This window comes from Lonchura striata, chromosome 14 (assembly GCF_046129695.1).
Source record: "Lonchura striata isolate bLonStr1 chromosome 14, bLonStr1.mat, whole genome shotgun sequence".
Classification (NCBI taxonomy): Eukaryota; Metazoa; Chordata; class Aves; order Passeriformes; family Estrildidae; genus Lonchura; species Lonchura striata.
Genome location: NC_134616.1, coordinates 17,244,364 through 17,257,827, shown reverse-complemented (window position 1 = coordinate 17,257,827; position 13,464 = coordinate 17,244,364). Strand labels below are relative to the sequence as shown.

The following is a 13,464-nucleotide window of genomic DNA, read 5'->3' as shown; positions in this document are numbered from 1 at the left end:
CAGCAGAGGATGGTGCTGGTGTTGTGAGGGACTAGCCCTGCTCAGGGCAGCTCCTTCTGCACACCCTGATGGTCCAACTGCAATGAAACCACATGGATACAAGTGAATTTTTATAAAAAGGCATCTAGTCCTGGCTTGAAAACTCAGATGTTTAAGATGGATAATAACTCATGTGGACACTGATCTGTGCTTTATGTGAAGCCGTTGTTTCTGTTAGGAAGTGCCTCTTTCAGCCTCTGGTTCCTCAGGTGTGACAGAGGAGCCTGGAGCCTTTTCCCAGGAGCACTTAACCCTCGATCCAGTCACTCTCTCCATCCCAACTGAAGCAGATCCTTGTCTGGGACAAGTTACTGTCACAAATGGGGTTTTTCTTCAGGCTTCAGTTTATTTTTGCAGTTTTCTCTGTGCACTTTTGAACTGTTGATACCCTTTTTAAATTATGCTGTTCAGAACAGGCTGTGCTGTTCTCATCCTTCTCAGGCATCTTTTTTTTTCAAAAAATAAGTAATTTTCCTTTTTTTCATCAAAGATCTAATTTTTTTATACACAGCTGTGGTGAATTAGGTTTGACTGCCTCCCTTCCCCTCTTCCCTCCACCACAGTGATATGGTATCTGTTTTCCTTTTCACAGGCTGCTCAAAGCAGCAAAATAAGGTACATGCTGTGAAAATTGCCATTTTTTTGTCAAAATCCTACTTTGGGGAATTAAAGCAAAACCGGATCTCTTAAAAATACCACTAAAAGACCAGTTTTCTTCCTCTAGTCAACAGCTGGATGACATCTGCCCCATGCACAGTTCTTGCTGTGCTGCTTCCATCAGGCTTTTCCTTTTATTGCTCAGCCAACAAACGGCTTGAAATCGATAGAAACACGGTGACAGCAACAAGGCAGAGAGAACTGCTGGGTGGTGATTTTGGCTTTTTTACACCTGTGGGTGATGATTTTGCTGAGCAGTGGCTGTGTGTGTGTTCAGGGAACCATGGAGGACAAGATCTACGACCGGCAGGTGACGAAGCAGTCGCTGTCCTTCAGGGTGGTGGACCAGCAGCAGGTGGAGCGGCACTTCACCATGAACGAGCTCACCGAGCTCTACACCTTCGAGCCAGACCTGCTGGACGACCCCAACTCCGAGAAGAAGAAGAAGAGGGACACCCCCATGCTGCCAAAAGTGAGTGGTGGCCATCAGCAGGAATTCTGTGCTGGAAAAATGACCTGTGTCTGTTTAAATGTGTTACAGGTTTTTAGCGTAGAGCAGTGCTGGCCGCTTGGAGTGGAGGTGAAGAGCAGGAAACACAATAAAATCCATAATTAATACAACAAACTGTAATGAGCTGGGTGAGGAGTTCCCCCTCAGTGTCATTAACACAATGAGAGAAAGATACTCATTAAAAAACCCAACTTTTAACTGAGAACAAAGACACTATTTGCACATTTTGAATGAATAGAAATTTTACTGCATGAAACTGTGAAAAGTTCAAACTAGCATCTGAGTGGGTGTTGGTGAGACCCAGCACAACCTCAGTTTGTGAGAACACATCTGTGAGGTGGCACTGGAGGTAAGAGTCATCTTAATCCATGTTTTCCTTTGCCAGGACTTTTTGAGTTTCAGTTCCCAGTTTAACTTCCTTAGTAGAGATAAGAGTTGCACTTAGGTAACAATAAACTTCAGGGGAAAGAATAACTGGTTCCATTATTTTATTCTTTTTCTCCAAGTCAGTTTATATTTAAGATTAGGCTGTGGGTTTATGTTTTATTTATAATTTTTGTGTTTGTGGACTGCTAAAGATTAATTCATCCTTTAGTTGCTGTGGAATTCTCTGCATCTTGCCATTTGGAACACATCAGGGAGTGGCCAGTAGTTCATGAACTGGTTAAATTTATGTGGTTTGCTCATTCTGCAGTGTCTGGGCATTATATTATATAATTAATAGAATTTTATCTTTTTTTATATTCTTAGTTATTTCATGCTTTGTGCATTTGTGCCTCCAGAAACAGAGTCAATGTATCACCATTTGCTGATGCTGCTTCTTATTTTAAAAAATGTAAAAATAACTCAAGAACTTGTGAAGCAATTGAATCTGTTTACTTGAAACATTGATCAATCCAATGCAATAATTATATTTTGAAGGTTTCTGGTTTTCTATTAGAAGATAAATCAGTAATGAATGTATTTATAAACTCAAAACTTGTTCCATCACTCAGTTTTATGTATTAAGTTCCATATTAATACCATCATCAGTGTAAGGTTTGTGCAAGTCAAGTGGAATATGAGCTTTTAACCATTTCCTGCCTGTAAATAGAGCAAATCTGGGGACTGGAATTATTTTTGTGTTGTCTCATGGTTTCAGCAGATGGTATTTTGTCCTTTTGAAGATGTGCATCTCAGTACATGCTGTGTGCAAATATTTAATTCCTTTTTGTTGGATGGCTGAAAAGGCTGTAAATAATCAAGTAAATTCATCTGTGCAAGGTCCCTCAGCCATGAACTCAGTTAACTCTTCCTTATTTCAGTGTGATTTTAGCAAAGCTGCATGATTCAGCTTGGTTATTAATCTCCTTAGCAATTAATTTAACAACACACAGCAATTTTTAGGTTGATTAAAAAATGTATTGATAGGAGCACATTTTATTGTAACATCAAGTAATTACACAGCATTTAGAGATAAGAATTCTCTTTAAGATCCTGTAACATGAGAGCAGGGTAAAAATACCACTTTCTGTGCTTTTAAGAGTGCAAGGGGAGAGCAGAGTCCTCAGAACATGGGGACATGGAGGTTTGAAAATTCACCTTTTAGAGCTGCCCCTTTCTGGAGGGAAATGTGATCAGGAATTAGGGGAAATGTGTTCCGTCTTTTTCATCTGAGCATGAATGTGGAAAAACCTGAGGGGATAATTGATTTTCTTCTCAGAAACCTGCCTGGCTCCAGTGGCATCCCATTGGAGTGGGAAGGGTCTTCAGGAATCCTTGAGCCAGGATTTGTGTGGGTTGAGGAAGAATAATTCAGAGCTGAGTGCTGGGGTTCTTCTGACTCCTTCTTAACTTCCTGGATGAAAGAAAAAAAACAAATATTTAATTCTTGTGTTTTAAATGGGATGGGAGAATTCATTCTGTATTGTTTTAAAAGTCAGCAAGTGAAGAAACCAAACCTGCTTGGTTTTAAACTAGATCCTTGAGAATTTTGGCTTTACAACATACAGCTTTGAGTCCAAGAGCAGTTTTTTTGAAAAATGCTGTTAAGAGGGGAGAAGGTATTGAATGCTTTTATTTTCTACAAAATGACTATGTGCAGTCTGTTGTTTTCCTGGAAGATTATTCAAGTTTCATGTCCAGTTTTAATTGGAGCAGTAATTTTCTGCCCTCTGTGGTCTAACAAGACCTCAGGGCATGGAGATTCTCAGGGAAGAAGTGTCTGTGGTGCTACAGCCCCAACTCCAGAGCTCCAGGGCTCTGCCCTCACTCCTCAAACAGCTTCTGGTCTTCAGCTCTGCAAATACTTGGGGTTAACAGAATATTTGTAATCCCAATGTGGTTCACATGAATTATTTACTCTTAGCTTCCATTGTTTGATTTCATTCATCCCCCATCCCTGCCCAGCTGGAAAGTTCTGCTTTGGAATTTCAGTCCAAGAGAGGTGTCTTAAGGCTGAATGATCACTTGGTCACCTTTGCTGTATTTAAGCATAGAAATAAGGACATTACAATTTACAGAATAGTTCAGTACAGTCCATGAGCTGGACAAAGGCAGGGTTGGGGCACTGGGTGTCCCTTAGAACTGGCCCTGCTCTTGCAGCCCTGCCCTGGGCTCATTCCCCATTCCTCATGTAGGGAATTAGACTTGAAGTCACTTGTTTATTGGTGTGAAATGAAAACTTGGCTCAGTTGAGGTCATGTAATGCAGATTGGAAAAGCAGATTAAAATCACACTGATACGGATATCAGTATTTTATACTACCTCAGGACAAAGACATGTGGTTTACTGTGGTTCCATACTCAGGGACAACTTCGTGAATTTTGATCTCAGGCTTAGAAGAATTGGCTTTTTATTTATTTTTTTATTTTTTTATTTTTAGCTTCAGTATTAAATCTTCAGCTGATGGAGAAAAACCTGTGAATTACAACATAACTTGCATTCCTTCATGGAAGATTTCCTTTCTAATACACTGATCTCTCAGTAGCATTCAATTTCCATCAGGATTTTAAAAAGACAAATGTCTTTTTTAAAATTCAAACCTCTTTTTCAGTCTTTCTTCATATTTTCATTCATCACCAGGATTTCATCCTAAAGCTTACAAACCAGGGGATAATCATTAATCAACATGCTAAACAGACATAAGGAAATAATTATTCTGATGTTTTTTTATGTGTAAGGTGGATTTTTTTGTTGTTGTTGTTGTAAGATTGAACTAAATGCATCCCTGTTTTCAAGCTCCCATCGTTAAAGTCAACACAAAATAAAATTTAGGCAAAGAAAAGCAAAGCCCCCTTGGATGTCATGTAAGGCACGTTTGGAGGACTGTGCAGGCTGAGGTAGGCTGGGTTATATTCCATATTGTTTGCAGCCCTGCTGCTCCCAGGGCAGTTCCTGCCCCTCCAGGAGTCTCCTCTGGGCTTTGTGTTACCTCCATCCCTGGGGTGTCCCTGCTTCCCTCCCAGACCCCAAACCCCCCTGCTCTGGTCCCTGTGCCCAGCAGTGATGGTGCAGAGCCCACCCGGGATATTCTGGGAGGAGCTGGTGGTGAGGACAGTTCACACCAAACAGGAGAAGGGTGGGACAAGCAAGCTCATTGATAATTGGTTAATGTAATTAATGTAATTAACTTCCCAAGCACACAGAAACAAACAGCTTTGTGGAGCTGCTGTGACAGAACCCCTGGTCAGGACTTCCACACTCAGTTCCCAGAGTGGCTGCAAAAATCTGTTTTTTTTGTGGGTACTTTTTTCAGTCATGGTTCAGCTGAGATTATAAAATGCCAGGGTGGGACGGGCTGGATTCCTGCTTGTGCAAGCCCTGGCACAGTGAGGGCAGGACCTGGAGGGGCTGGAGGGACTCAGGTAGCTGATGGACTGTAGTTCCTCTCAGGAGTGGTTCAGTGATGTTTTCATAGTAGGAATTTTAGCCTGAATGCTGAGGTGTGTTGGAGCTTCCTTAATTCACGAAGCTCATCAGCCACACAAGTCATGTAAAAAACCCTGTTCAATAATGACCTTAGAAAAGGAGCTCCTGAGGTGCAGCAGGAGCAGTTTTTCATAGTCCTGTAGATCTTTCTCTTCGTCTTCTGCAGCATCACCTTGCCCATCAGACAGAAAGGTTTGACTTTAAAAAAATGGGAGATCTGGACCCAAAGTACTGCTCAGTGTTTGAAAGGTGTAGAGATGCTGTTTCTGTATAATAAATGCAATGTATTGATGGGTCCTGTCCGTTGTCCAGCCTAAGCAAAGGAAAAGCCACTGAGAATATTCCATTCTTTTTAGGTGCATTTATTGTTGTGGAATCTGAGTGCATTCCTGTGGTTTATTAAGTGACTGGACTGTCATCTCTGCAACAGATTGTTAATCCATTGCTCTCCCTCTGAGGACAATTGTACTTTTAAATGATTTTCAAGTGTTGTTGTGCTGTGGATTGCTGATAGCTGCTGTGTGTGCAATGGGGAGGGGGAGCACAGGGCAGAGCTGGTGAGTGACTCCTCCATCTCCTCCTCTGAGCAGGACACAATCCTGGCAGAGCTGCTCCAGATCAACAAGGAGTACATAGTTGGGTACCACGAACATGATTCACTCCTGGACCATAAGGAGGAAGAGGAACTCACTGAAGAAGAGAGGAAGGCAGCCTGGGCAGAATATGAAGCAGAAAAGAAGGTAAACCTGTTTAATCTGGTTTATGTCTATGAAAATAACCTTTCCAGGTTTAGAGTTCTAATTATCTTTTCAGTTTGTCTTTGGATAATTAAATTTTGTTATAGACCAAGAAATAAATATGTAAAGCAAATCTTGACATAGGAAAAATAGAGTTACTGTGTCTTTTTGTTCCTTCAGTGCTGGTTCTCTCTGTGTGTTTGCTTTGCTGCTTTAATTACAAGTTACTTTTACACCTGCATTTTTCTTCTAATTTATGATAAAACTCAGCTGATGTTCTTTGTAATTCCTCTTCTCCCATTTGAGGGTGTCCCTGTCAGGGGCTCTGTGTGACAGTGTTGCCTTCCTTAGCCAGTACACACAGTAACATATAAACCAATACTTGACAATACAACAGAAATCAGTGAAATTACTGTAAGGTGGAACCCTGTTCCTATTTTATTGCCCTGTGCCCTGTATTGTATCAGATACAGTTGATGGTGATTTATCCTCACTAATTGGGTGTGTGGGGTGCACCAAAGCTCTTTGTGTTGCTAAAACAAAAGCTGTGGCTTTACCCTTGGCAGGGTCATAAGGGAAGTTAATGAGATGCCACCAAAGTTGAAATTCTCAGTCAGATTTTTTGGTTACCCCAGATTACCTTCTGAATTTCAGTGGGCCAGGCACTCTCAAAAGCCTTCCACTGAAAGTACAAAAAGTGGGTGTATAAATTGCCACTGACCACCTTGAGTGAGCTGATGAAAAGGTTGGGGAGAGAAAAGAAATAGGGAGATAAAAAGAAAAATCTGAAGTTGCCCTGTGAGAAATCCAAATGGGCAATGAGCTTTACATTCCTGCTAATAATTTATATATTTTACTTTTTCAGAATTTCATTACAGGCTGGTCAAACTCAACATTAAGTAGTGGGTTTTCAATATAAAAAATTTACCTTAACCAACTTAAGCTGTACTAATAAGTCATGGTCATTTATATATCAAATATTGACAAGCTAAACTCAGAGATGATTCAAGACTGGAGCTTGGGTTCCTCTGTGACTGAAATGGGGTTCTGAGCTGAGGGTTGGAAACCTCCATGGTCAGTGGGCAGGGCCTGGGGCTGTCTCCAGGGGCTGCTTTGGCTGTGTGGTTGTTGCAGAATTATCAGAGTTAGTGACCAGTCACTTTGTGCTTTTCAGGGCCTGACCATGCGTTTCAACATGCCCACAGGGACCAACACAATGCCCACAAATTTCAACTCTCAGACATATATTCCTTACAATTTGGGTGCTCTGTCAGCAATGAGTAACCAACAGCTGGAGGTAAGGAGGACAAAATGTCTGTGTTGCTGCAGGGGTTTTCTCTCACAAATTGTGGATAATGTCAGTCTGAAACACCTTTGTATTTTTAATAGTTTGGAGGTTTGGGTTTGTTTATTTTTTACATGTAGCTGTACTGAAGTTTAACTTGCATGTATATAAATCTATACCTGGGCAGATTGGTGATTGGAGCATCACCTGCATTCTTTGTGGAATTTAATTTCCACTTTTGAAACTGTAACATCTTTAAATCTGTATGGTAGAAAATTTACCTGAGTTTTTACCATTCTCATGCTGGTCTGAAAACCTGTGGTATAAAAATAGGTTTTTACAAGTGCTGTCTACACATTGCCAGGTTTATACACGTTGTTCAACTGCTCTGTGCTGAAATTCAGATGGATGGCAGCTTAGACTCATTGACTTGTGCAAATTGAGAGCAGAAAGGTAATTGGAGTCTAGGTGTGTACAAGAGAAAGATCAGGAAAGTTGGGGAAGAAATGTGTTTGTTGTTTCTGTGCTTTATAACTGATGGTCTGGTGTTTTCTCAGGACCTCATTAATCAAGGAAGAGAGAAGGTAGTGGAAGCAACCAACAGTGTGGCAGCAGCAAGAATCCAGCCTCTTGAAGACATCATTTCAGCCATAGTGAGTGCAGTGGATAACCCTGGGCTTAGGTTGGGAGTGGAAAACATTAAACATTATGAAACAAAGATACTCCTACTGCAAATGGTCATCCAGCTAATGAATTGCATTATTAATGAGCATAATTTCCAGTTGGGAGTGACCTTTACCCCTGCAGTAACCCTTGGTGGTGTGTAGGTGGCACAGAGCCTTACAGGAGTGGCAGTTTTGATCCATAGGTATTTGCTGTGCTCTGAAAATGCTGTTTTTTCTAGAAATCAGAACAGCAACTACAGGCAAGTAGTTGTTTGTATTTTGTGGACTGCTAATTGCCAGTTAGAAGAACTAATAACTCCTGGTTCTGGTGAAGCAGTTTTGCACTGACTGGAACTTGGGCTGGTTTAACTCTTGGTGCAGCTGCGAACACAGCCTCAGTTACTGTCAGGCTTTTGTTCAAACGACCAATGTTTTGGGTTTTTTGCTTTCCAGTGGAAAGAAAACTTAACCCTGACGGAGAGCCAGGTGCAGGCCCTGGCCCTGAACAGACAGGCGAGCCAGGAGCTGGATGTGAAGCGCCGAGAAGCCATTTACAACGACGTCCTTGGGAAACAGCAGATGGTAAAATATCGTGCATTTATTTATCTACTGTCAACGTTTGAATGAGGATCTTGGGGGTGTGCATTCCTGAGCTACAAGTGTATGTTTAGGAACATAAATATCCCTTACAGAATGGTCAGTGGTGTGCTGGAGTTCATTATTGGCCTCAGTGAGGGAGACATGGAAGAAGTTCATGAAAAAGCCACTCACCAGGTTTTGGAGCTGAAGGGCTTTGCTGCAAGGTCATGAGGCGTAAAGAGAAATCTGATTCCCAGAGGTCAGCCAGCCACTTAGGAAACACATCTTAGAAAGCGTTGGTAATGTTGTTTTAGCTTAGAATTACTTTGCAGAATCTGAAAGATGCCCAGATGATGTCAGAGGGAAGAGTTTTTTCTCTCAGGCAAACAAAACACTGACAGTCCACAAGTGGGACTTTCAAAGGGAAGATGAATGGTACCTGACAAATGATGATGTAACTTATACCTGGGAATAATTTCACACTAGAGTACGTGCTGCCATGGCAACTCACCTAAATGCTGCCTGCAACACAATAGCCAAGTCTTTGGGAGAACTGAGCCCTAAATGCTGTTACTAAATGGTTTCTCCAGTAATGGCCTGCTGAATGCCATCACATTAGGGATGGTGATAACAATGGGGCTTTTTCCCCCAGCCATGGTGTCCCTAAGAAATTGATTTCAGCTCTGAACCTGAAGCTGGGAGCAGGGGGATGGGTTGTGCACTCAGCCAGCTCTGCTTTCCCTCCACAGTTAATCGGTTGTGTCCAGAGGATCCTGATGAACAGGCGGCTCCAGCACCAGTACAACCAGCAGCAGCAGCAGCAGATGTCCTACCAGCAAGCAGCCATGGGCCACCTCATGATGCCAAAGCCTCCAAATTTAATTATGAATCCTTCCAGCTACCCAGCCATAGATGTGAGAGGAATGTATCAGTCAGTGTCTGGTGGGATGCAGCCACCACCCCTACAACGAGCACCACCCCCAATGAGAGGCAAAAATGCAGGGCCTTCCCAAGGGAAATCAATGTGATTTTGCACTAAAAGCCTAAAGGATTGTTAAAATCAGAGAAAGAACTTTTATTTTTTTAGGAATCAATGGCCTAACAGAACTCAACTGTAAAAAAAAAAAAAAAAGAATTAATAGTTTGGTTGCTCCCCTTAAATACCATGTTCCATATTAGTGTTTCAGCTTTGTTTAAATAGGTCACAATGTTTTCCCTGTTGTCAGTGATGTTGCCTAGAATCTTCTTACATATGTTGAGTACAGGAGATAACAAGTTGTTTTCAGTGAAAACAAGTCCTCCCGTTACAGTAGCATCTCCACAGGTTTCCTGTCTAAACTCCTACGCTTGCTTTTTGTGGCTGCAAAGCTTTGGGAAGCTTAGGAAGGACTGCAGGTCTGTAAGTTCAGTCTGACATATGTGAATTGAAAACAGCTGAGTTCTTGATTAGAGTTGATTCCTCAAATTATGGAATACTTTTCTGCTTACCCAATTCTTTCTATTAGTGGGAACGTTGTAACAGAAATAGTCTAGTTTCCTTCATGGGTCATCTGTGCTGAATGGAAGAGGAGCTGAAAATGCTCTCTGAAACAGAACTGAGTGCAATATTTGTAACTACTACTGCTCTGAACCTTCTGAGACACAGGGAACTGTGCATCCAGCCTTAAACATGACTGGGCTTTCCCCAGTCTGCTGCCATTTCTTATTTTCAGTTCCATGTGATGGAATAACAGCTGATGGTGTGGGAGCGGGAGATGCTGATCCCTCGCTCTGGAGTCCAGCACGAAGCACATTTCTGGTAACTCCTTCACGCTGGTGCTACTGTCTCCTCCCATTGCCGGCAATGGGGACGGGCCAACACAATTCAATTCCTGTCTTTTGGGGTAAAATGGTGATGGTGGCCAGGGTCAGGTGGCCTGTCAGAGAACCCCCTTTAACGTGGCACAACCGCTGTCCGTTGAAAATCCATACAGAGTGCTGTAGCAACTTCTGGAGCTGTCAGAAGCGTGAAGCGACTTTATTGATAGAGATGTGGTTATGCACGCCTCCCCATCCCTTCAGTTGTGTGAAAACATGGGTTAGGACACAAAGAGCTTGATTTTGGTTTTGTTTCTGTTCTGGTTTGGGTTTTTTTTTAATGTAGGCCAGAGATAAATGTCAGGTTTATTCTATACCATTATCACTCTTCTTGCCCACGCTTGTTGTGCTTGTCAGGTTTTATTAAATACAGATAAATAGGGCTTTACTTTGCATAGAGTTTGGTTGAATCTAACCCCCAAAAAAACCCCTGTTGATCGTCTGGGGGCGCGAGGAAGTGGCAGGAACATGGAGGTGGTTGTGTGTGGACAACACAGGGCTCTGGAGACAGATGGAGGTGGTGGCTCCTGATTGTGCTGGACTCTTCTGATGCTGGCGTGAACTAAAATCATTTTGGTTTCTGGGAAGTTTCTTGCAAGAGTTTGAGTTCTTGCCCTGAATGGCCAAGTTTTGCATCTAAACATGCAGATGTTCCACGATGTTTCAGTGTGTGACTCACACTTGGTTTGTGACGTGGACAGAGGTTGGTTGGCTGCTGGAAGCCCAGCTGACAAGTTTCTGTCTTGGACTCTTTGATGACAAGATACCACAAAAGACCCTCATTGTGCTCTAGTGCTCTGCCAGCTCTGCAATTAACTCTGATCTGGGGGAGGGAGCAAAGAGAGACGTGTTGGCACTAGAAGAGACAAAAATGAGATGTTGAGACAAACATTTGAAGGCAAATGTACTGTGGGTAATTGTCACCGATATTCCTACGTGTTGTGAATAAGAGAAGTACTTTCTACCAAACCTGGGAATGTTAAGTGGAGTTTTACAGTAACTCAAAGACTTAAATATGGAAGTTTTAGGCAACATTGAAAGGCACATTTTATTTCGTCCTGGACAAACCTATGAATAACAGAAGACTAATGCACAAGAAGGAATACAAGATAAGCGTTGAAGTAAAACCTGGACCACTTTGCTTACGTTTCTCACTCGACATTTTAGCTGCATAACAATGTGCTTTGAGTATAACATCAGGCTTTAACCAGTACTTAAAAGACAGAACATACATCAGTAAGATAATAAAAGGCTCATTTTTATATTTGTTTTAGATGTTTTAACTAGATAAAAATGGCTTAAGATGACAAATAAAAATGTTGCTTGTAATACAGTTTTGCCTGCTAAATTATCCACATTTTGTAACCTGTTTATTCCTTTGGATGTAAAGCGTTTTTGCTTAGTATCGTGATATTGTATATGTTTTGTCCCAGTTGTATAGTAATGTTTCAGTCCATCAACCAGCTTTGGCTGCTGAAATCATACAGCTGTGAAGACTTGCCTTTGTTTCTATTAGATGGCTTTTCAGTTCTGTATTAAATATCTTAAGTACTATAGAAAAGGTGTCCCCTCTTCCTATAAGGCTGTTTTATAATATATATAAGGACTGGAAATGTGTTTTTAAAAAAGAAGAAGCATTCAAGTATGATGATATACTATGTGTTTTCACCATTCAAAGTGCTGTTTTAGTAGTTGAAACTTAAACTATTTAATATCTCATTTAATAAAGTGACCAAAATATATCAACGTGCCTTGTGCTACATTCACAGTCCAGTGTTAACTCCACAGGGATTCAGCCTGGGAATGTGTCTTTGGAGAACTGTGCTGTGAGTTGAAGCTCTTTCTGTTTACTACAATGACTTTAGTGGATATAGATGTTGATTTCATTAGGGAAAATAGCTGTGGTCCATATTTTCAAATTACTTCATTAATAGCAGTTTCTGCCAGTTTGTCTGTTAAAAATTAAATGAGTTGTCCAGCAGTGAGATGGTTAAAAGTGAGGTGAAGTTTTGCTTAGTCAAGTCAGAATAAGGTGCTGCTGTACTTTAACCTCATAGTTGTACTTCTTCCTTCCTTGGTTATGAAATCCCACCTGTTGGGCTGAACACCCCCTTTCCCATGCAAAGGAAAGTGTCATCATTGTGTTTAAAGGTGCCCTCTGCTCATTCCCTGCCAGTGCTGGGGCTAAGGGGCACAGCCAGTCTTGGTACAGCTGAGGGAGGTGCAAAAGCTGTCTGAGGTGAAAATATTGGAGTTGTGCTCCAAGGGCCCTGTGGGCAGCATGTTTTTAAATATCCCTGTGACTTTTAACTTGGCTGAACACTGATGGAAGGCAGTGGGCAGCTCAGGCTGGATGTGGCTGTCTGTGTTGGTCTGGGAAGTGTCCTGGGACGAGTCCCATGTCCGGAATGTTGTGCTGAGGTGTCCCAACACTGACCAGCCCCATTGCTGTGTCAGCTGTGCCCAGCCTGAGCAGCTTTTGCCTTTATCTTAAAAGCAGAACCACTCTGCACACAGTAAATAAAACTAAATTCATCAGTTCAAGCAAAAAGTAGTTTTGAAGTTGGATAGATTTTCAATGTTTATGGAAAGCCAAATGTCCTAAATGTTCCCAGCTGCAGGAGCCTGGAAAAATGCTGGTGTTGCAGCACCAGCACCAGTAATCACATGGTGTCTGTACTTCCCAGACCTGCTCAGGTGTCAGATAACCCCCTGTGCACCTCTGTGCTGTGGAACCCACCTTGGGGATGTGGCCGGGGACAGGGCACCAGCAGAATGACAAATGTGGCTCTGGGAAAGCTGTGCTGCTGTGAAGGGTCTGGAGAAGCTCTGCCCTGCCGTGTGGCTGGGATGAGTAGGATGAGTTCATCCTGTGTGTGACCCTTTCATCCAGCCACAGCTCCTGTTCCTGCTTCCCCCAGAGGAGCTGGCTCAGGGGTCACTGGAGGAGTGTTGGGAAGGGGCTTGGCCCGAGTGGGGACACTGCCCTGGAGAAGGGCAGGAGCGCAGGGGGAGATGGGGTCACCCCTCGGGTGTGTGCTCAGCCACCCCCAAGGTCTTATCTCAAACACCACCCTGGCCTTGTGTGCACAAAACCTGTTTGAGAATGAGTGAGTTGGAACTGGTACCTGAGGTACTCCTCAAAGCCCATCCAGCCACACCAGCTGCTTTGGGAATGCAGCGTTGCTCACTTCCCTGGATTCTCGCCATGCCCACGAGCAGCAG

At 42.5% G+C, this 13,464-nt stretch overlaps 1 protein-coding gene across 5 annotated transcripts in view; it reads left to right on the top strand.

The window, feature by feature from the left end:
• ATRX (ATRX chromatin remodeler) overlaps positions 1-11,981 on the top strand; it is a 66,819-nt gene extending 54,838 nt beyond the window's left edge. For all 5 annotated transcript variants that reach the window (XM_021525269.3, XM_021525268.3, XM_021525272.3 and 2 more), the window contains 6 exons: positions 974-1,168; positions 5,707-5,856; positions 7,028-7,150; positions 7,696-7,791; positions 8,257-8,385; positions 9,132-11,981. In XM_021525269.3, coding sequence (XP_021380944.2) covers positions 974-1,168; positions 5,707-5,856; positions 7,028-7,150; positions 7,696-7,791; positions 8,257-8,385; positions 9,132-9,410 — 972 coding nt within the window. In that variant the 3' untranslated portion in view covers positions 9,411-11,981. The remainder of the gene's footprint in view (positions 1-973; positions 1,169-5,706; positions 5,857-7,027; positions 7,151-7,695; positions 7,792-8,256; positions 8,386-9,131) is intronic.
• Positions 11,982-13,464: the final 1,483 nt, after the last annotated feature.